Genomic DNA, 24,694 nt, shown 5'->3' on the forward strand with positions numbered 1-24,694 from the left:
AACTTCCAGCACATTTCCTTCATCACAGCAACTCACATGGCCAAGCTTGACATCAGTGAGGAGGGGATAGATTCCTCTCACACGGAGGGGCTTGGCAAGCTACATTACCAAACGTGATCAATGTGGCAGAGACATATAATCCTCCTACTCGGAGGATAGCTCATATTTTGAACAATTAACACAATCTTCCCCAAGGCTCTCTTCTCCATTGAAAAAGGACAGAGTGTCCTAAAGAACTGAAGATACAATTAAATGAGGATGTAAAGACCTGAATAGTTGAGAATATAGTATCATCCTTCCTTAAAGGGACTAATTTTCTGATCCCAGACAAATGGAAACTCAGAATGTTAGAGAAGGATGGAGAGGGAGAGAAAGTATACAAGTGAGAGAAGTGATAGAGGTAGAAAGAGAGAAAGAATAAATGAACTAACTGGTTTACACATGCCTGCTCTACCATATGGGCATATAGACAAATTAGAATAACTTTTCCCCAAAGGTTCAGGAGTTTTGCAAAAAAAGCAATTGCCTCAGTGTATGCATCATGAAATATACAATGAATGATGCCCAAGACTACCCAAAAAGTAAAAGATTTTAGAATACTCAAATCTTGGTTTTTTTCCCCTAATTATTCGAAGTCATATGATTAATCTCATTTGTATTCTCTACCACAATAAGCACAGTGAAGAGCTTCCATGGGAAATTATTCTTAAATGAATGCATGAAAGAATGAACGAACGTATCACTAGTCAATATTTCCACAACAAAAAAAATCATCAAAAGATGTATCATCTTGATGGTATGGTAGCCCATGACAACTTCTGGGATCTGTCCTATAACTACTTGTTGAAATGTGCTTTGAGAACTACTGCTTTTTTCTTTCTTTTCTTTGTATGCATGTTATATTATACAATAAAAAAATAGTTAAAGAAAAAAAAAGATATATCATCCATAGCCATCAATCAAAAGAGTTTACATACAAATATTATGAGTTCATTAATTTCTAAAAGTATGCTTTAGTAATTGACCAACAAAAGCCATTGAATGTCATCATTTTGTGAAGATCGAAAACCACAGACTTGGCATTCACATCTTCTTGACGAGATCCTCTTAAAAGATCATCTTCCTTAACATCTTCATCCAGGTTTTATAATGCAATGAACTAACTAGTAATTCATCCAGAGAAAATTATTTTGAGACTCTACCTTCTTGGGGTTTAGAAACGCAATCAAAATGTTATTACTAAGTAAATAACTAGCAAATCCAATAAATCCACAGTGCTGCTTTTATTATCTAAACAGCAGTAGCCAAAACAGAAGGAGCATCATTAAAAAAAAAGCGATAAAAATTGTTACTATGGCATAAAGCTGATTTTTAAAAAACCATTCCATGGAAATACACTGTTAAATTCTCAGGGAATCAGCCTTTAAGTGCCGGAAGGGATCCTGGAGAGCCGAGTTCGCGCCGCTCAGCAGAGCCAGGTGCTTTGCCACACACACAGGTGTAAAGCAGGCCCTCGGCCCAGCCCCAGCCACAACCACGTCAGCTAGCCGGGCTGGATGCAGAATTTCTGGATCAAACTGCCCTTTCCAAGCTCTCTGGGTGGTTCATGATTCATATGACGTGGATTTTATTGCTGCTACCTAATCTCTTTTTCAAACTGACTGTACTTTTTCACAGTCTCCCAGTTGTCAAATTAAAGCTTCTTATTATTCTATTTTTTCTAGTGCAATAAAACAGAATAGCTCTGTTTATCAAATTTGCCACAGCATGCTGGGTAATCCACTAAATCACAACAAGCAGTTGACAGGCCCAGCTTGTGATTGCTAAACACGAAAAGAAAAAAAACATTCTGAGCACATATAACAAAAAGTATTTATTTGATCTGCTTCCTTCAGACCTCAAGAAAGGTTAAAATAGAAAGAAGGAAGGGAGGGAGAAAGAAAATTTCCAATTTGTTAATAGGCATACCTTTTAGAATTTCAAATTATCTTTGCAACTATAATAGAAGCAATTATTTATTGAGTGCTCAAAATAAGCCAAGTACTTTCTGTGTACTTACGATGTGCCAAAACATTTTACTTACATTAATTAATATAATCCTTTTTCACCATTTTAAGGTAAGGAAATTCAAATTTAGGAAAGATAAGTAACTTTCTCAAGGTCACAAGCTGTTAAGGCAAAGACAGTTTGTACTCTGATTTGTCTGAATCTCAAATCTGTGCCCTTTACCTCTACTGCCCCAAACAATAGTTCAATTAACTAACCATTTATGGAACATCAGATAGGTATAATGCTCTATGGTATATACAAGGATTAATAAGATATTATCTCTCTCCTAAAATATGTTATCTGCCCCCAGGATTCCATATTTTGCTGAGCGCCACTACTACCTACCTTTCCCATCTAACTTGACACCAAAACTTCTCATTTGCCACCCTCCAAACCAAAGAGTCATTGAGTATGTATATTTTACCTTCTAGAATTTCTCAAAAGGGTATCCTTATGTTCAAGGCCATAGCCACTGCCTTATCAAGGGTCTACCATCTCTTGGTGTATTAGTTAGGGTTCTCTAGAGAAACAGAATCAACAGGGAACACTTGCAAATATAAAATTTATGAAAGTGTCTCACGTGACCGTAGGAATGCAGAGTCCAAAATCCACAGGGCAGGCTGCGAAGCCGATGACTCCAATGGATGGCCTGGATGAACTCCACAGGAGAGGCTCACCAGCCAAAGCAGGAATGGAACCTGTCTCCTCTGAGTCCTCCTTAAAAGGCTTCCCATGATTGCATTTAGCATCACTAATTGCAGAAGACACTCCCCTTTGGCTGATTACAAATGGAATCAGCTGTGGATGTAGCTGACGTGATCATGACCTAATCCTATGAAATGTCCTCATTGCAACAGACAGGCCAGTGCTTGCCCAATCAGATGAACAGGTTCCACAACTTGGCCAAGTTGACACCTGTCCCTAACCATGACAGTCCACCCCTTGTCAACTTGGCACATATATATATATATATATATATATATATATATCACCTTAGACCATACTTAATTTCCAAATGAAAACAAATAAGCACACATTTTTTCTTTTACCTGACAATACTCAACTGTTCTGCATATAACTGGAAACACATTAAATCTCTCCAGAATAACGTGCAAATCCTTGGGCAACATTCATTCTTAAACTTGATATCTTACAACTTAAATAGTATAACACAAACAAAACAGCATTACAGTCCTCGTTTCTGTAACTGATCACGTGGTCAAAGTTCATATTTATCACTACCTTCTTCCACTACCCATTCCATGTTCCCTTTCCCCTCAGCAAGCACTTCAGCTGGCCGTGGTTCTTTGCCTGGTGGGGTGACCCAAACCTTCATTCCTGAAGTCTCAGAGCCATTAGTGGTCCTGCCTGGATTGTGTTGTTGCAGTTTTCCATTGATTTTAATCACAGGGCATGGTAGTACTAATAGACACCCCAGGGGATCTCCTATATTCCAAGAAAACTCTTCTTTACCTCCATTATATAGTTGCAGTCCTACTTCCTTCTGATAGTCAGGGTCAATTACCCCAGACAATAATGTAATCCCCTTCTTGGTGTGTTGATCCAGAGGCATAAGTAGCCCAAAGTGGCCAGGTGGCAATCTTAACTTCCAGTTCAGTGGTATCACTGTTGTTTCTCCTGGAGAAAGCACACCCCGTTTTGGAACTAAAACCTGTAGACCAGCAGAACTCAGGGTAGCAAGGACAGGAAGCAAAAATTTTCCTAGTGGATCACTAGGAGTAATAGTGAGTGGCACCACACCCATTTCCACCCCTTGGTTCCTGGATCCATGGATCCTGGCTATGGGAGAAACAGCACCATACAGCGGACGCTGATTCAGAGCATACACAGCTTCCTGGAGAACATTACCCCAGCCTTTCAAGTTTTTGCCACCTAGTTGGCACTGTAATTGAGTTTTCAAAAGGCCATTCCACCGTTCTATCAATCCAGCTGCTTCTGGATGATGGGGAACATGGTAAGACCAGAGAATTCCATGAGCATGTGCCCATTCCCGCACTTCATTTGCTGTGAAGTGTGTTCCTTGATCCGAAGCAATGCTATGTGGAATACCATAACGATGGATAAGGCATTCTGTAAGCCCACGGATAGTAGTTTTGGCAGAAGCATTGCGTGCAGGGAAAGCAAACCCATATCCAGAGTATGTGTCTATTCCAGTTAGAACAAATCGCTGCCCCTTCCATGAAGGGAGTGGTCCAATGTAATCAACCTGCCACCATGTAGCTGGCTGGTCACCTCGGGGAATGGTGCCATATCGGGGGCTGAGTGTGGGTCTCTGCTGCTGGCAGATTGGGCACTCAGCAGTGGCTGTAGCCAGGTCAGCCTTGGTGAGTGGAAGTCCATGTTGCTGAGCCCATGCATAACCTCCATCCCTACCACCATGACCACTTTGTTCATGAGCCCATTGGGCAATAACAGGAGTTGCTGGGGAAAGAGGCTGACTGGTATCCATAGAACGGGTCATCTTATCCACTTGATTATTAAAATCTTCCTCTGCTGAAGTCAACCTCTGGTGTGCATTCACATGGGACACAAATATCTTCATGTTTTTAGCCCACTCAGAAAGGTCTATCCACATACTTCTTCCCCAGACCTCTTTGTCACCAATTTTCCAATTATGGTCTTTCCAAGTCCCTGACCATCCAGCCAGACCATTAGCAACAGCCCATGAGTCAGTATACAAACGCACCTCTGGCCAGTTTTCCTTCCAAGCAAAATGAACAACTTCGTGCACTGCTCGAAGTTCTGCCCACTGGAAGGATTTCCCCTCACCACTGTCCTTCAAGGACACCCCAGAAAGGGGTTGTAATGCTGCAGCTGTCCACTTTCGGGTGGTACCTGCATATCGTGCTGAACCATCTGTAAACCAGGCCCAAGTTTTCTCTTCCTCAGTCAATTCACTCTAAGGAACACCCCAAGAGGCCATAGCTCTGGTCTGGGAAAGAGAAGGTAATGTGGCAGCAGGAGTGGAAACCATGGGCATTTGTGCCACTTCTTCATGTAACTTACTTGTGCCTTCAGGACCTGCTCTGGCCCTATCTCGTATATACCATTTCCATTTTACAATAGAGTGCTGCTGTGCATGCCCAACTTTATGGCTTGGTGGGTCAGACAACACCCAACTCATGATAGGCAACTCAGGTCTCATGGTAACTTGGTGGCCCATGGTTAAGCGTTCAGTCTCTACTAAGGCCCAGTAGCAGGCCAAAAGCTGTTTCTCAGAAGGAGAGTAGTTATCTACAGCAGATGGTAAGGCTTTGTTCCAAAATCCTAAGGGTCTGCATTGTGATTCTCCTATAGGGGCCTGCCAAAGGCTCCAGACAGCATCTCTATTTGCCACTGACACTTCCAGCACCATTGGATCTGCTGGATCATATGGCCCAAGTGGCAGAGCAGCTTGCACAGCAGCCTGGACCTGTCGCAGAGCCTCCTCTTGTTCAGGTCCCCACTCAAAATTAGCAGCTTTTCTGGTCACTCGATAAATGGGCCAGAGTAGCACACCCAAATGAGGAATATGCTGTCGCCAAAATCCAAAAAGACCAACTAGGCGTTGTGCCTCTTTTTTGGTTGTGGGAGGGGCCAGATGCAGCAATTTATCCTTCACCTTAGAAGGGATATCTCGACATGCCCCACACCACTGGACACCTAAAAATTTTACTGAGGTGGAAGGCCCCTGTATTTTTGTTGGATTTATCTCCCATCCTCTGACACGCAAATGCCTTACCAGTAATTCTAGAGTAGTTGCTACTTCTTGCTCACTAGGTCCAATCAACATGATATCATCAATATAATGGACCAGTGTGATGTCTTGTGGGAGGGAGAAATGATCAAGGTCTCTGCGAACAAGATTATGACATAGGGCTGGAGAGTTGATATACCCCTGAGGTAGGACAGTGAAAGTATATTGCTGACCTTGCCAGCTGAAAGCAAACTGTTTCTGGTGGTCCTTACTAATAGCTATTGAGAAAAAAGCATTTGCCAGATCAATAGCTGCATACCAGGTACCAGGGGATGTATTGATTTGCTCAAGCAATGATACTACATCTGGAACAGTAGCTGCAATTGGAGTTACCACCTGGTTGAGTTTACGATAATCCACTGTCATTCTCCAAGACCCATCTGTTTTCTGCACAGGCCAAATAGGAGAGTTGAATGGGGATGTGGTGGGAATCACCACCCCTGCATCTTTCAAGTCCTTAAGAGTGGCAGTAATCTCTGCAATCCCTCCAGGAATACGGTATTGCTTTTGATTTACTATTTTGCTTGGTAGGGGCAGTTCTAGTGGCTTCCACTTGGCCTTTCCCACCATAATAGCCCTCACTGCACGAGTTAGAGAACCAACGTGGGGATTCTGCGAATTGCTCAGTATGTCTATGCCAATTATACATTCCGGAACTGGGGAAATAACTACAGGATGGGTCTGGGGGCCCACTGGACCCACTGTGAGACGGACCTGAGCTAAAACTCCATTGATCACCTGGCCTCCATAAGCTCCCACTCTGACTGGTGGTCCAGAGTGAAATTTTGGGTCCCCTGGAATTAATGTCACTTCTGAACCAGTGTCTAATAATCCCCGAAATATCTGATCATTTCCTTTTCCCCAATGCACAGTTACCCTGGTAAAAGGCCGTCGGTCTCCTTGGGGAAGACTCAGAGGAAGGTTAACAGTATAAATTTGTGGCAGTGTAACAGGTTTCTCCCCCATAGGGACCTGGCCTCCCCTTCATTCAAGGGGCTCAGGGTCTGTAAACTGTTTCAAGTCTGGAAATTGGTTAAGGGGCCATGACTCATCAGTTTCTTGCCTCTACTTTCACACCCTTCCCATCTATTCCACATTCTGTGACACGGTGATTCTATTAAAAGTCTCAGTGTGCCACAGCTCCCCCTATTTAAAATCATCCATAGGTCCCCACTGTCTATAAAATGGGATCCAAACTCCCTAGGAGGGTACCCAGGGCCCCCTGGACTGAGCCATCTTTCCAGCCACAATCTCCATGCACTGTCCTGGAACACCATTCTCCTCCCTGTGACGGGCTCGGACTCATTATCCAAGATGCGGCTCGAGGATCATTGGCTCTGTGAAACCTGTCTAAGAACTCCCGAGCATATTTAGGCCTCCTCCTCTGCTCGTCATATGTAATCCTGTGCATCCCTGACCTCGTGGTGCCACAATTACCTGGCTATATGGCTGGTAGTTACAGCAGACTTGAGCTTTATAATAATAGGAATTTTGTATTGTTTATCATGGTGTGTAGCAAAGCATCTTGTACCTAATAAGGGTTCAGTAAATACCTGTTAAAAGAATCACTGAAGAAAGCATATGTTCCTTGCTCTCAGCGAAATTACAACTTGGTAGGGAAGCACTAAAGTAGAAATATAAATGGGAGGCAGATTTGATAAATACCACAAAAGCAGTATGAATTGCCAAAGAAGATAGTAGAAGAGGACAGTTAATTACTGAATTGTGATTAATATCGACTAATCTCTTATGATGGCTCAGGTACGGTTCAGGCATGAGCACATTTGGTTCTCGTAATAATCCTATGGGGATATTATTATTAGCTAATTTTTACAGATAAGAAAAGTGAGGGTCAGAGAGGTTAATGAACTACCTCCCAGGTCACACAGCAAGTGTATGTACATGATATGTGAATTTAAGATGGACCTTAAAAATGAATATACCTTCATTCATTCAACAACTATTTAACTGAGTATCACCTAAATGTCCTATATGTTTGAGATAAAACAGGCACAAGAGAGACATGGTGCCTACTTTAATTTTAGGGGAAGAGACAGACAGTTAAAAAAAAAAAAGCAAATAAAATGATTTCAGACCATGGAAAATACTAAGAAGAAATAAAGAAGTCATGGTGTCTCTTCTGAGGCTGAGAACTGAGAGAAGCAGTGACACGTACAAGGGGTGAGATTAGGGCATTCTAAGCAGATGGAACGAGGTTCTGAACAGAGAGAAACTTGGCATGCTCCAAGATGGCCCAAATGCCGCAGTGGCTGTGAAGTGAAGTGAATGAGGCTGTGTGTTAAAGGCCGTTATTGGGAGAAGGAGGCAGAGCCAGATCACACAGAGGCCATGGTGAAGTGATGGGATTTTATTCTACTTTTTGACATTTTATTTCATTTTAAGCCACAGCAGATGGCTTAGATGAACTGAACTTCCAAAGTAAGGGAGAAGCAAGGGAAAGTCACAAAGGACACAGATGTGGGCAAATTTCAGGAAAGAGAAAGATGTTCACTTTTTTCCCAGCCCAAAGGGGTTCGTAAAATGATGTCATATGAGATACTGGTGATGTAAGCAAGGCAAGCTTTAGAATCCTAAAGATCTTGAATACTGGGATGAGAAGCTTGTTCAGAAAGCAAAGGAGAGCCACTGAGGATATCAAAGGTGAAGACCCAGACAAGCCACACATCAGGAAGCTGGAAGAGCCTGAGGTGGCACCACCATGAAGAGGCCATTCCTGGGTTCAGATAACCATCAATGGAAGCGATAAGCTAGGCTGTGATGTGGGAATGCACAGGAGAAGGCCTTCTGAAGGAGTGCCATAGGACTGACCCCTGGGAATGAGGGAAGAGAAAGAAAAGCTGAAGGTTTAGAGCCTTTGTGCCCATAGAATAGTCATGTCCCAAAATGCACAGTCAGGGGAGGAGCTTCTTTAGAGGTGAGTTTGACAATACAGAAGGTCACACATGATTGAGTTCTGTTTACCCAATATTCAAGTGAAGAGCTCCAAAGACATGCAGTCCTGGCAGATAGAGAAAGGTGATTTTCTTTGTTTACCTCTCTGGCTACTCAATATCCTCACCCAACAAATGACAAATTAGTTCCATCACCCTCAGGACCACTCTGTGAGGGAGGTCATCTTATTATCAATGTATAGGTTATGAGCCTTAAGCCCAGAGAAAGTCATTCAAGGTCACAGTAAGCTAACGGTAGAGCTGAAACCCAAACTCACGTTGTCTGACTTGAACAAGTCCATAACAGTGTCTTTCTGATTTTTAATTTTCCCTCCCAATTATGGAAATGAAGATCTTCAGCTCCTCTTCTTCAGGTGAAGAACGTCTCCACCTCCAACTCGGCGACACGTACTTTCAGCCAGAGGGTTCGTCTTTTCCCATTGCTTCTTGTTATGTAAAGCATCATCAAACAACAAACTGTAGACCTTAAACTACAGGGCCACTGGAATAAATTTCCTATGACTTTAAGGTGTCAAACCTGCTCACTTTTCAGGTCTGGGCCTTTTTCCCTCATGGAACAGAAGCAGAAGGATAATTACTTATACAGCATTTACTTTATGTGCAGAAACACAAACATGTGTGTTACTTCATGGATCTCTTGGCACAACTTACACCAAAATTGGGCTTCCTCTGGAAGAGTCTGGGCTGGGAAGGTCCAGGCACTAGACAGCAGATTCTGCAACAGGACCACGTTTCTCCCTGGGTAGAGATGGTGGCCAGGGAGATTTCAGAGGGGACCATGTTTCCAGGGCTTATGGAATCCACACCCAGGTACCTCCTGCCCCTCTGAAAAACAGGGCTATGGTCTCTTAATGAAAGTGCACTGCTGCAAACTGGAATGACAGGGTACTTTGTCTCCCATGTAGTTTGCTCAGGGTGAGGCTTCCTGGCTGGTTTGTTTAGATAACAACCCTCACCTTAATGGATGGTAGTGCTGAGTAAATGTATACAGTCCTTGGCTCTCCCAAGCATTAGGATCTTTGCCTTTTGTGAAATGCTAATAAGGAACAGTCTAGAGAGAAGAGGCTACACTGAGCCGAATAGCTTTAGATCATCAAGGCAATCCCTCCTCCTCCTCTGCTTTACACTTTCATTTACTCAACCCATCCCTTGAGTGCAAGATCCAAACTAGTCACAACGAGAGGTTTCTCTTCTCTGACCTCTGTACACACCTCCATCATGATGCTTATGTGTAGTATATCTGCTCTTCATGTGACTGTCTCCTCTAGCAGGCTATGACTCAAAAGCAGAAACCCTACCTCAGTAGCATGTGTAGCCCTAGTCCATTAGCACAGTCACTAGCACATATTTAGCACAGAAATCATGTCCAAAAAAGTGAATCCAAAATGTGGAGGTGAATTAACAGCATTGATTAATGGTAATAGTTAACATTTCATTTCATTTAATTGAGTAAGCTGCAGGCATTATTTTAAAAGTGTAGTCAATAAATTAATAATGCTGACAACAAAAACAATAATAAGAGCAAACACCTATAAAGCCCTTATGTGCCAGGCATTATTCTAAGCACTTTACATATATTGATTCATTTCATCTTCATGACATCTACAGAGGCAGGTCCTATTATTATTCCCATTTACAAATGAGGAGACCAAGAAGCAAAGAGATAAGACACACATCTAGGCAATGGCAGAACCAGGCTCAAAACGAAGCATTCCAGCCAAGGGTCCATCCTAACATCATGCTGTTTGGTCTTATTCTTATAGAGCTAATTCCTTGCTTATGTTGACATAGAAAGACCACTGGATTGTAAGTCAGAACCCCTGAATTCTAACCTACATTCTTTCACATGGAATCATAGCCTTGAGCAAGCCACTTAACCCCTCTCACCTTTTTTCAACATCTTTACTGAGATATAATTCACATACCATACAATCTGTCCATTTGAAGTGTTCCATTCACTGTTTGTTTGTTTTTAGTATGTTCATAGAGTTGTGCAAACATCATCACAATGAATTTTAGAACATTTCATCATCACAAGCAACCCTATCCTTGTTCCCAGCCATTCCCATTCGCCCCTCTCTTAGCCTGTGTCAACTGCTAATCTCTCTGTCCCTATGGATTTGCCTATTCTGGACATTTCATATATATGGAACCATTTAATATATGGCTTTTGTGTTTGGCTTCTTTGACTTAGCATAATGTTTTCAAGATTCATCGAAATTTTAGCATGTATCAGTACTTTCCTTTTTTGGAGGTAAAATATACACATCTTAAAATGCACCATTCTAACCATTTTTTAATAAAAAATTCAGTGACATTAAGTATTCAGACCCTTTTAATTATCTATAATGTAGTGACTAAAATCTCTGCTCTGTCTGAGAATTGCTGTAAGGATCTGATGAAATGAGACATGAGAGTTCTCTGAAACTCTAGCATAGCATTCAAATTAAGGGTAATGAGGAAGAAGACATATTCTCTGTTTCTTTATCGATTTTTTTTCAGAGTTTTTTTCGGCTCTAGACAAGAATACAGGTAAGTCTGAAAATGATCATTTCAGAGGCCATTGAAGACTGTCTTTAAAAAAGTCTGGATGGCCATTTCCCCACCATGTGATTAACCACCCACTGTCCTGAATAATTAGGAGTCAAATATTGGAAAAATCTAGTCTACCTCTTAACCTCCTAGAATACAGAGATGTTTGGAGTTGATGAACAGCTTAAACCCAAGAGCAGCTCTGGAGTAGAATGGTTCTACTTCTCAAGGAACTAGTAGTTTATGTACATGCCAGGGCAGAAGCAAAAGTAGGTGCAAACAACCCTTAGCACCAACTGCTAAGAAAAGGGCTCAGTGAGGGTCACTGCTGTCTCCATCTGAAGACATGGCCCAGACCCCAAACCTTAGAATGCAGACACTATCTAATGCCCAGACATGCAAGCATAGCATTCAGATCCTCATGCAATCCAAGCTGGGTGGTCAGAGGAAGCCTGATTTATTCTGTCAAACAAAACAGGGATGATCAGGTCACTGAATACCAAGGAGAAACTTTCCCTCCACAAGCTCTCTCCCTTCAAATAGTGATCTGGGGCTTAGTAGATCACTAAGCTTACACTGGTTAAGCTGAGGGTATCGCAAAAGAATCTGCAGAAGTATTATTGGCAATAAAAGAGCCTTGTTTAGGATGGGGTCCTATGTGTCTGCCTTGCAAATGTGATATCAGATCCAGGCTTTTTTCCAGACTTTGTAACCTCCTTGCTCAGCTGGGGTCTCTCATTCCCTATGCCCAGTTCTGAAAACCAACCTAGACCTGAGTGAGGAGACCTTAAGCCAGACAGGCTGTAGATTCTGCATCCATTGGTAGATGATGCTCATTTGAGCTGGAAGCAATGGCTCAGTTCTGGTACCATGGCTACTGTCCCATTATTGAGTCCCAGTGCTTGCTTCCCTTCCCCGCCCAGCCCATGAGTGTGGTGCACATACTGGAATTCTGCTGCTGATCTGTTCCAGGTTCTTGTTCTACTTTCCTAACCAAGGTTAACACCAGCCATCCCCGGGGATGTCAATTCTCCTTCGTTTCCCAATGTCCACCTTCCATATGGCATCTGTCTGCCTGCCCATCCAGCTTAGACTCCAAGAAATTTCCACCGAAAGTCTTCCACATGAAACCAGACTGTAGTGGCTCATGGTTTCCATAGGGCTGCTCCTCCAGGGGCATCTTGGCATGTACAGTTTAGGACCTGAGATCCGCAGTCTTTACCTAATCTGCACTTCAGAATCAATTTAGGACATATCTTTTTTTTTTTTTTTTTTTTTTTGGCATGGGCAGTGTATTAGTTAGGGTTCTCTAGAGAAACAGAATCAACAGGAAATGCTCGCAAATATAAAATTTATAGAAGTGTCTCATGTAACTGTGGGAATGAAGAATCCAAAATCCACAAGGCAAGCTGTGAAGCTGACAATTCCAATGGAGGGTCTGGATGAACTCCACAGGAGAGGCTTGCAAGCCGAAGCAGGAAGAGAGCCTGTCTCTTCTGAATTCTCCTTAAAAGGCTTCCAGTGATTAGATTAAGCATCGCCCATTGTAGAAGATACTCCCTTGGCTGATTACAAATGGAATCAGCTGTGGATGCAGCTGACGTAATCATGATTTAATTCTATGAAATGTCCTTATTGCAACAGACAGGCCAGCACTTGCCCAACCAGACAAAAAGGTACCACCACTTGGTCAAGTTGACACATGAACCTGACCAGGACAGGCAGGCTCCAAGAAGGAGATGCTTTTAAGAACTGTCTTTATTAGATTATTTAAATAACAAAAATAGCAAGATTGCTTAAACAAATGGAGCAATTCAAAGATATTTAAATGGGGGGGTAATAATCACACACACACACCTATTTATACCCTCTCCAAACAGCCCCTAACTCCCCCAGAAGATAGCTAATGTTCAAGTTGACATTTTTCTTCCTGGTCACACAGAGAAGGAAAAAAAACATAAGCATACCTGGGCTTTTCCATAAAATTAGATCATGTGACCACTGCTGTCCAACCTCCTTCATCCCAGTCATAAAATAAAACTCATTTTTAAGTTACTGTATAATATTCCCTGTTATAAATTCCCCATAATATATGCGAGTAGTCCCATATCAGTGGGCTTAGAGGTATTTCCAACTTTTTGCCACTATAAATTACTCTGCATACCTTTATTTTTATACATGTAAGTCACAAAGATAAATCAAAGTATTGGCAGATTTCTAATTTAATAAATATCACCAGATTACATTCTGGTAGCAAAAGATGCTACCAATTCATATATGTACCAGCAAAATATGACAGCACCCATTTCCCTGCCTCCTCACCAGCACTGGATATTATTGATCTTGTTAATTTTCATTGATCTAATTGGTGTTGGTTTGATTTATATTTCCCTAACTACAATTGAGGTAATATGTATTTTAAAATAATTTTGATGATTTTCATTTCTTCCACAAATTACTAGTCACATCTTTGTCTATATTCTCATTCAGTTCTTTGCCTTTTTCTTATAATTGGCAGATGTTTTTTGTAATAAAGAATATGAACTCTTGGTCACATGAGGCTAATGCTTTTCCAGTAAGTCTGTTTTTTTACTTTATTTATAGTATCTTTTTCCATTCAAACATCTGAGTTTTAATTTTAATGCACAAGGTCTGCTGGGCCTTTTGAAAACATATATAAAGAAGGATTGCTTATTTCTACTTGTACGCCAAGAAGAAAAAGAGAGAGAGACTGACCCTGTATCAGACTACAGAACATTTTTGGATTCCATGAAGCCACAATCCCCTGTTTTAACTATATTTGTCTTAACATAGCTGCCTGCCTCATCTACCTGTTTCCAACCAGCTGTCAGACTGAATTACACAGTCAACAGCGGCAACCATAAATCTGGACCCAGTAATGGCAGGGTCCTTTTTTTTTTATTGCTCCCTATCAGCTACACAAAGCACACAATTTTGTTACAATTGGACAAGACCCATTTTGTGAATTCCTAGGCCCTAATCATACTAGAAAAAATATCAAACCATTGTCTGTTCCTATAAATCAAGGTCCTGACTATTTATATTTACATCTAAATTGCTTTCCTTTTCCAAGAAGACAAAGCTATTATTTTAATAGAATGTTAACATAATTCCATATTAGGGAGGCAAGCTGAGATTAGCTAAGGAAAAAAAAAATCTAAGAATGATTATAACTTGACATCCAAGCCTGCTTTTTGTCAAAGAGAAAGAAAAAGGGGGGGGGGGGGGGAAATTAGTTATAAGCTTCTCTTATTTTAAATACTTAAATTAAATTCTACTTAAATTAAATACACACACACACACACACACACATATATACACACACCTGATTCCTTTATAATCAAAATTCATTGAGTTCAGGTAGACTAATTTTTTAAAAATCAAATTTTTTTTTAAAACCTGACTCAACATAGTAGCTGCACATGGTACAATTCAAAGGAGTTCAAAGTGTGGCAGCCTAAAAGAGATCACTGTGTACAGAAGTCAAATATAGTAGTTTGCCAGGGCCCACCGAGAAAGAGGAGTTAGCATATGGGCAGGCTAATGCAGTTTTCCTTGGTCATGGACCTCCTACCAATACTTCCTCTTATAAGGTTATAGAGTTTCTGTTGTATTTTTCCTCTAATCCAAGTCACCACTTATCACAGTCTTGACAGAATTCTCAAGAAAAAAAAAGTAAAGAAAAGAAACAACACAAAACAAAACACTCTATAACTGTCAATAATTTGTACTTTTCCTTTACTATTTTCTATTGTCAGTTCCAACCTCCTACTACCACATGAGAAACTAGGACAAAGAGAACCTCTTCAGGTTTTTCTCAATTCTGAGATTCTACAATCTTTGATCTAGAATTGTCATCATGACAGGATGTTCACAGTCCATTGTTTTTGCCTTTCAGACCCTCAAACAATGTCATAGTTTGGCTCCGCCACAAGGACAAGCTGAGTTTAAGCAAGGCTCAGGCTAGAAAGGTAGCTTTTGCTCAATCTGCTGCCCCATGAGTATAAATGAACTCATTCACTGACCTTACAAATGGTCATTCCACTCAAGAAGCTGATGAGTTGGGGAGAGAGGTGAAAGGTGACTCCACTAAGGCGTTATACTTTCCTCAGCAAATGGGGGCTCTGGCCCACGTGTACCCATGTTTGCGCAGATAACCAGGGGCGGGAAAGAGGGACACCTTTGCCAGGTTGGAAACTGATGCAGATAAACTCCTGGGAGGGATAAAATCTCTTTTGTGCCTCCTTCCACTCCCCATAAATTAAAAATAGGAAGAAGGGACAGTAAGCTAAAAGAAGAGAAAATGCCTCTCACACTACCTGGTATCCCATGTCCAGACCCAATTTAACTTTGTAAAAAAGTATCTGTAACAGAAAAAGAATCATTTTGAATATTCTGGTTTAACCTACCCTTCCTTTAGTATTTGAAGGCTCCCTATAAACTTGCATGTTGCCCCAACTACCACCAATCAAACAAGCACTATATTATTTGCTGCTTCTTAGGCAATGTGTTAAGCACTCTCTGAGCACATGCCTCCTTTCTAGGGAAAGGCAGAATGAGGCGAGAAGCATATTGACCCAATCCCTTCCAGTGGTTTACAATTGGAGGACTTCCTGCTTCCTGTGGTTTAACTGCTGCCGTTGTAGACTCTGACCTTTACAAAATGTTAAATATGTTTTCTTATCTATCTAATAAAAGAGGAAAATGGATGGCATAAGGGATGGGAAAACTTACCTACTGATACAGCAAAAGTGGATGGAGTACAACTAAATTAGGAAGGTAGCAAACTGGGCAGGGGATGGGGGTGGGGGTCAGGGGGGTGAATGTTAGTAGCAGGATATATTCAATATAGATGACTCTATTCTTCCCTATGACTGGGAATACAACATCGACAGCTCTGGATTGGACCAACCGTTATTACAAAGCTTCTCGTGAATTGCTTCAAAATATTGGGACACACCACACAATGAAATAAGTGAAATAAGCCAGGTATGAAAGGACAAATATTTCACGATTCCACTTATATGATGTATCAAGAATAGCAAATTCACAGAAACAGAAAGTAGAATGGTGGTTACGAGGGTGGTGGGGTGGGAGGACTGGGGAGAGTATTGTGGGGTGGGAGATTGGGATGGGAGTGGGAGGGGAGGTTGAGAGGAGAATGGGGAGTTATGACTTCATGGGTGCAGAGTATTTGTATGTGGTGATGAAAAGTTTTGGAAATAGTGGTGATGGTTGCACAACATTGTGAATGCAATTAATGCCACTGAACTGCACACTTAAAAATGGTTAAAATGGAAAATTTCATGTTATATATATATTTTACAATTTAATTTTATAATCAATCGGAATTAAAAAGGCAACAAAAACATTGGCGCATGGATATAAATACAGATTTCGATTCATATAATAACTAAGGATATTTCCCACTTCAATTAATTTTCCATTTTCTCACCCTTTTAAAAACATGAGGAGAAGTTTCAACTCTGCCATTCTCATAAGAAGCATAAACAAAACAGAACTCACTGAGGCAGGGTTTGTGACCAGTCTTCACATTGCACAGTTGAAGCACTTAATTGAAATTACATTTGGTTGGCAGGATATGTGTACATCCAAAGGAAAACAACGTGTCATCCAAGACCTTCACACTTACCGTTTACGCAGATTTCAGATGATCTGCAAAGGTCATCCTCAAATAAGCAGCCTAGGAAGGAAACAAGAAAAAAACAAAAAATAAATCAGTAGAAGAAAAAAGAAGAGCGCATCTATTGGAGGCCATCACATTTGGCCAGCTCATGAGTCTAAAAGAAACAGCACAAAACCACAAAAATTTTGACTTTTTCAAGGATAATGCTGGATTATTCTGAAGGCCAGAACAATATGCCCCTGGTTTGAGTCAGTGAGAGGCAGTATATTCTGGACTGACATCTCACATCAAGAGAAAACACACATACACATCCTCTCATACTCACATAACAAAGAGAGAACATCTGCAGATGTGTATCCCTTCCAGATGACCTCAGGAGAAAAAGTATGGGTCTGTAAAAATGGGTAATCCATGCAGAAACCCTCTTTGGTCTTAATGCCACATGCCTAACTCTCTAACTGGGCCAGACCATGGGTATCTTGGATAAGTTTGAAGTCAGTAGTATTACAAAAAAGAGAATTGCACAGTTGGCATTAAATACAGAATAGGACCTCTGGGTTCTTCTCTTAACCATCATTGCCCAATACATACTGCCTGCATGCCTGAAGTGGTTGGCATACCTTTGCTGCTAAGGAATAAAGAAAGAGGAGAGAGTCAAGAGATGGAGGAAGGAGCACTCATATCAATAAGGAGAGGTTGTGCTATAACATTAGAAGTGAAACAATGATCACTGAGGTTATTGGTTGGACCAACCTATACATGAGAGAAGAGAAAAGGTGGGGGAGGAGAGAGAAGAAGAAAGTAAAGGAAGAAAGTGAAAGATGAGCAGAGGAAATGAGAAAGTAGTAGGTAGACAAAAGACTACAGAGATCTCAGGGGTCAAGGAAAACTATTCCTTGAGTGGCATGATCTATTGAATGAAATGTAGCTCTTAACTTGTGGGATTCTCCCCCCACCAAGAAAAGCACACTGGGAAAACTCCAAATGTGGTGTGAAGGTGGAGGACAACGCCAAACACCTCTACCTATGGCAGGAGAGTATGGGGTGAGTTCAGAGGAGGATATCCTGCCCTGTATTCAAATTCACCGTCCAAGCAGAGAAACATTCTTCAAGAGAAACATCAACCCTATGAAGGGTGAGCTGTGCCAAGTGAGAAGCGTGAATGCTGGAAGCCACATGAGGTAGGACAACACTGTCAGTACTCAGATGCGTGCCACTCTTCAGGGAGAGGCACAGCCCCCAACAGCTGTATTCACACTTATCCAATAGGCCATAAGCCAAATGAAGCTTGGCATATTGTGAACAGACCATGCCTTTTAATGACATTGGGACTGTATTCCTGATTAAGCATAATGACCTTCTTCCTGTTTTCCAACTGGTCAACTCCTATTCATCCACTAAGACCCAAATCAAAAGTCCTTGACTGATCTGGCAGATCAGTTCTGTCCAGAATCCATTATAGTACTTACTTATTGTAATTTAAAAGCATGTCTTCCTCTCTCAAGTACGAGATTCTCAAGGTTAGGAAACATTTAAAATTTATCTTTTTATTCCCTATCATTTCCTCCATGAATCTAGCACATGTCAGGGGCTCAAGAGTAAATGAATAAATGAAAGAGAACTGATAAATTAGTAGAAAATTATTAATTACAAAAAAATATTACTCCTCAGAGTTACTTTAAAGTTTCGAATCATTAACTTCCTCATAAGGGAACTGATCTAAAATTCTTATAGCTAAAGCATTCAATTACATTAAACAAATATAGTTTGAACAAGGCACAAAATCTGAATCTACAGGGGAAGCAAAAATAAGCATCATTTCAGTACTAAAGGAATATAAAGTCTAACAGAGGATAGAATTACGAGTTCACATAAATAAGAAGTCTCACTTTATCCTTACAACAACTTTATGATCAAGATGCTATAATCTCTATATTACAGATAAAAAAACAGAAGCTTAGAGGATTTGTCATTTACTCAGGTATCCTACAACGGCTAAGTGGCAGGCTCAGGATTCAAACCCAGGTTAGTGTGGCTCCTAAGCCTGACTGGAGAAAGTCAGAAAACTCTGAAGAATAGGGTATTTGAAGTTCAACCATGTGAGACTCAATACTAAACGAAGATCCCGAGTTTATGAAATAATAACATTATCTCATAAAAAATAGGATTTAACTTTTGAATCTCATTTCAACACAGATTTTCATAGACCTACTTCATCCATTAATTGGCCCAAGTATTTAGTTCATTTCTCTTCCTATTTCTAACAGCTCCCCTCTTATTTCCTCTCCTTCTCCCTTCTCCTAGCTTTTTTTCTCCACTCCTATCTCATTCACAAAGTTACTTCTTCATTCAACAAATATTTGAGCCAGGCAGTGTGATTTAGAAAAGATAAAATTAACCTGAAAGGAAAGTTGTAGTAAGCCTTTGTGAGAAACAGCATGGTAAAGTAGAAAGAGAATTAGGAAGTTAGGGGTATTGCATTCCAAGTCCAGTCTCCCACAAAAGGAAAAGGTCTCTCAAGTGTGACCTTGAGAGAGTCACTTGACTCCCCTGGGTCTCAGCATTTTAAGCAATAAAATCAGGGGTTAGGTAATGTCTTAGTTTGCTGGGTCTGCTGTAACAAAGTACCACAGACTAGCTGACTTATACAACAGGACTTTATTGTCTCACAGTTTGGGAGGCTAGAAATCCAAAATCAAGATATCAGCAAGATCATGCCTTCTCTGAAGCCCATAGCTTTCTGGTGGTGGCTCGCCAACCATCATTCCTGAGTCCCTGCCTCTGTCGCATGCATGGTCATCTCTCCCCACCCACCTCCTACTCCCTGTGTCCAATTTCCTCTGCGTCTGAGAAATCCATTCATGTTGGATTAAGGCCCAACCTGATTCAATTTGGCCTCACCATAACAAACACCATCTTCATAGATCCTATTTACAAATAAGTCCGTACTCACACATGACTGGGAGTTAGAACTTGAACATGTCTTTTGGAGAAACATAATTCAATCCAAAACAGGTTAATTGATCTCTAAGATCACTCACCATGAAAACATCTAAGACTATACTCATTGCAACCTAGAAGAAAATGATCATAGCCATGATATGGCCGGAAGCCAGGGACGTATGGGACGAGCCTGACTAAGGCTCTGGCTCTCTCTTCAACTGCCTTAAGAAGTTGGAGGTGCATACTCTCCTTCCATATCTAGGTCCAATTATATCATAATCCGTCCCCAGTGCCCACAAAGACACCTTGAAGGAAGGCAGGGCTACAGGGGACAAATGGAGACACACCATTCAGGCCTGGGGTGCATTCACATTAAGAATTCTGTGTTTGTCACATGGCAAATGGCAAATGATAGCACTCAGCTAGAAAAAGCACCAGGAATAAAGCCTTTATATTGCTTCTCATCTTCTGCTTTAATCATGGCTGACAATTAGACATGATTTGAACGAGATGTGAATTGCAATTAACTCTTGAATCTTAACCTTGGAATAACAACCTGTTATCAGCATATGCCTTATTTGATCCATTCCGGGGAACTGATGAAAAACTACAACAGAAAGACCTCCAACACTCCTTGGGGAGAAATGCAAAAGTAACAGCAATATTTCAAGTTATTTATTACCAGAGTTGCAAATGTTATGCATATTTCACCCAGCCAGTCAATATGCTAATTTGACTGCTAATTTATTTGTGTTGTTATTTGCTCTAAAATTAAGAAGGACCATATTTCATTTTAAATATCAGCCACCTACTAATAGTAATTATGACCATAAATCATCAAGAGAAAGAAAAAGACATTTTGTCTAACAGACACTTGGCTCAACCCATGTGCTCATGAGCTTTGGATACACATCATTCTCCAAATCAGCAACTCCTGCGCCTCCCCTCCCTGGCATATGGTGGCAGAATATCAGAACCATCCAGAAGCTAAAGGGCAAGATAAGGGAAAGCACTTCCTATCAGAAGCAGCAGTTGAAAACCCTCCTATTTTACAAATGTCCTATAATCAGTTGCCACATTTCAGGGGACATTGGATTGAGAAACATCTATATGGACAAGGTGCATTTAAATAGGAGGGGAAAACAGATACGATTTTAGACAGTCATCAATTTAATTTTAAAAACAAAGCTTTACTTAGATTCTAGAGCTAGGGCAACACCTTCATGATGCAAGCATAAGTTGGAGAAAATAACTATGGAGAAAGCAAACTATCTTTCCAAGAAGGCCCAGAAATATAAGAAATTTGAGGAAATAAGATCATGAAAAGTGATGACATCCTGATAACCAAGAGGAGAAATGAAAGCAATAGCATGAAATCTTCTTCAAAATCAATAATCAATAATTACTTTGGGCAGGGGCAGGGCCCTGTGACTACTCAAGTCACATACTATCTTGAAATTCTTAAAAAATTTTGACAAGGTATCCTGTATTTTCATTTTGCTCTGGGCCCCACAAATTAAGTAACCAGTCCTGATGGAGGATTTATGATGTACAAATCAATGTGTAAGGTACTAGGGTACAAGAAGATGCACTAAAACTATGTCCTCCTCAGCTTCTGATCTCATAGGAAAAATAAGATATGTACCTACAAAACACAAGTAGCAATAAATTCTTAAGCGTTGAGGAGACTGTGAGACAGGAAGAAAGAGGAGATCCCTGGATCCGGAGCAGAAGGGTGCCTCACTGAGGAATTTACCCACTTCCTGATGGAGGGACCTGGCACGTCTTGTTGAGGATCCCTAGGCAGTGTCCCAACTTAGTCCAGAGAGAGCACAAAAAATGAAGAGGGAACCAGGGGCATAGATGAAAAGACTGGGGCTCCAATCAAAGGGAAAAGGAACAATGTAATAAAGCTCACATCAAGTGTTTCAACCAGAGGAGATCACAGTGGGAAGAACAGGCCTGAGCCAAGCTCTCAGATGAAGGCAATTTATGAAAGAGAAGTCATGGAAGGTGTGTGGGTTGGGAGCTGCAATGCAATTTCAAGAAATCAAGCAAGGCTAGACAAGAAGAGTGACGCAGACTAGTCCTTAAAGCATATTGGCACATCAAATTCTTGTCTTTTTATAGAATGCTGGCAAATTATGCAGGATGGAATAGTTTTATTGTTTTCCCATTGTGCTGGTTTAAAGCTATTATGTACCCCCAGAAAGTCATGTCCTTTAATCCTCATTCAGTACTGCTGGGTGGATTATTTCCATAGAGATATGATCTACCCAGTTGTAGGTGATAACCTTTGATTGATTGTTTCCATGGAGATGTGTCTCCACCCATTCAAGGTGGGGTTGCTTACTGGAGCTCTTAAGAAGGAACCATTTTGGAAGAAGCTTGAGAGCCACGAGAGCCAACAGAACACACAGAGCCCTGGGGAAGCCATTGAAAAAGCCTATGAAATGAGGAGAGAAAGCTAGCAGGCATTGCCATGTGCCCTCCCAGCTGAGACAGAAACCTTGAACTTCATTGGCCTTTCTTGAGTGAAGGTAACCTCTTGTTGGTGCCTTAATTGGGACATTTTCATGGCCTTAGCACTGTAAACTTGCAACTTAATAAATTCTCCTTTTTAAAAGCTGTTCCCTTTCTGGTATATTGCATTCCGGCAATTTTCACTAGATCATCCATAAATAAACTAATCATCTTCTGTCACCGTACTGGATGATTTCTGATTTCATGTTCAGGCTCAAGGATGGTTTATTCTGAAGTCCAGATGTTATTCTGAAAGTAAGCAGTGAAATCCATGAAGAAATCCCACAGAAGTTCCTCTGACCCATAACTGTTTAGTGCCCAATGTTTAAAACTAGAATTCCTTGGTTTTAATGGTATTTTCCACCTTTTGCATGAAAACAAAGCTGATATTTCCAAAATTCTCGAAACTGCTTCTTCAGCTAACTACCCAGGGTAAGGGTATGGAACTTGGTGACTTCCTCCTTGCTTTTTATGTCCACGAGCTTTCTATCCAGCTTCAAGATGTATGTGCACACTCACACACATATGCATAAACATGCACACACAGAGACACACATAAGCACACACACACACACTGATCTTTTTTAGTCCTAATTCTGTTTCCCTTTTATTTTCTCAGAATATTAAGCAGGATTTTGTCACCCATCTTGGTGTCTGTGTTTCTTCATCCTAGGAAAAATGAAAATGACTGGATATAGTTCCCTTGCAAGAAGCCAGACTGAACCTTCCTCTAACACGTCCATCACTCCTGAAAGAGACACCTACATAGGGTCTTGTATTTTGTTGTGGAAGCACAGTAAGTGCAAATAGAATCCACAACCTCCCTAACTAATTGGAAGAAAATAAAAACTGCTTAGCACTATAACTGACATTTAACACACCTACTTCAACTCATTCATTTACAGAGCAACACTTCCAGTTGTATATGGTTGCAGAGGTAGAGTGACCCAAATTTTAAGATATCCAAGAATTCTCTGTCACCAACACTCTATATAACCACAGGCAAATAAATTACCCTATGGGGTCTCAATTTTTTCACCTATTACGTAGAAATTAAAATACTCCCTTACTTGCTAAACGGGTTTTTTTGAAAATCATTGACCATGATGGAAATGCACAATAATTTAAGAATTTGATAAACAATTTGCATAACTCAATAACGTGAGGGGAAATATCAAAGTAAAAATGAATTATCTCACTAAAAAGTAAAATATTTTCCCTCTCAGGCAACATAAACAGAATCAGTGATTTTTAATCTTCTACAAAACTAGAAGAATCTTAAAATCCAAGTGTGTTCTCACCATGTTTTCTTAAAACTGAGAGGTGATAAAGCTACCAAACCAAGAATGGGTTAGTGTTGTAACCAAATAAAATGTAACAAAATCCATCTGGAATATGTTAATAACATATGAACATTTTTCCAACAGTAATTCCCCATAATAGCAAAGTATCCTCATGCATCAATTTTCTATTACTTTATAGTTTCTCTACTTCTTATACAGTTCTCTAGTATAGTAAATAACAATACAATATAATCATTTTCCTGGTAACTTGTATAGTTTTTCCTCCCCTAATCGTATTTGGAGCTACCATTTGTTGAACACCAGCTTCGACTACATGCTTTTCATACATCATCTCTAGTCTTTCCAACAGCACTATAACAACCTATTATGGATCCCATTTTGCAAATGAGGGAACTGAGACTTAGAAAGGTTAACAATGTGCCCACGGCCCAGCAGTAATAAATGGTAGAGCCAGACTCAGAACCTGGTCTGTCTCCAGAACACACCCTTTCCCACTATTCCAAGCTGTTCCAGTTGAGACCTGCATGTGTGCACGTGCACATATCTGGGGAGAAAAAGGCAGGAGTGAAACAAGTAAGGTTTTTGTTTGGTCGAGCTGTACTTTCAAAATCTCATCCTATAGCACTCAACTTACTCAAACCATCATTACCTCCAACTCCTCATTCTTTCACTGGCATGAAAAAGCTGAGAAAAGAAAAAGATGCATTTTCAGTGTTATTATTCAGCAGGTGATTACATATATATACTTTCCTATGGGTCTCTGCCATCTGGAGGGAAAGGGAAGGTCATAATATTTACTGAGAGTCTCTTATGCCAAGTCCTATGCATGGTGCTTCCTTTCAAGTTCATTCTTATTTAATCCCACAACTTCCCTGTAAGATAGACATGAGTGAGTTCTGAGGCTCTAAGAAAAGTTCTGCTCCGAACCTCCAGATTTTGTCTCACT

General features: G+C 40.7%; 1 protein-coding gene across 1 annotated transcript in view; it reads right to left on the reverse strand.

Annotated features, from left to right (window-relative positions):
• PTPRN2 (protein tyrosine phosphatase receptor type N2) overlaps positions 1-24,694 on the reverse strand; it is a 1,272,212-nt gene that overhangs the window by 1,112,787 nt on the left and 134,731 nt on the right. Inside the window, exon 2 of the mRNA XM_077151559.1 lies at positions 16,985-17,035. Within this exon, the coding sequence (XP_077007674.1) occupies positions 16,985-17,035 (51 nt within the window). The remainder of the gene's footprint in view (positions 1-16,984; positions 17,036-24,694) is intronic.

This window comes from Tamandua tetradactyla, chromosome 1 (assembly GCF_023851605.1).
Source record: "Tamandua tetradactyla isolate mTamTet1 chromosome 1, mTamTet1.pri, whole genome shotgun sequence".
NCBI classification, from domain to species: Eukaryota; Metazoa; Chordata; class Mammalia; order Pilosa; family Myrmecophagidae; genus Tamandua; species Tamandua tetradactyla.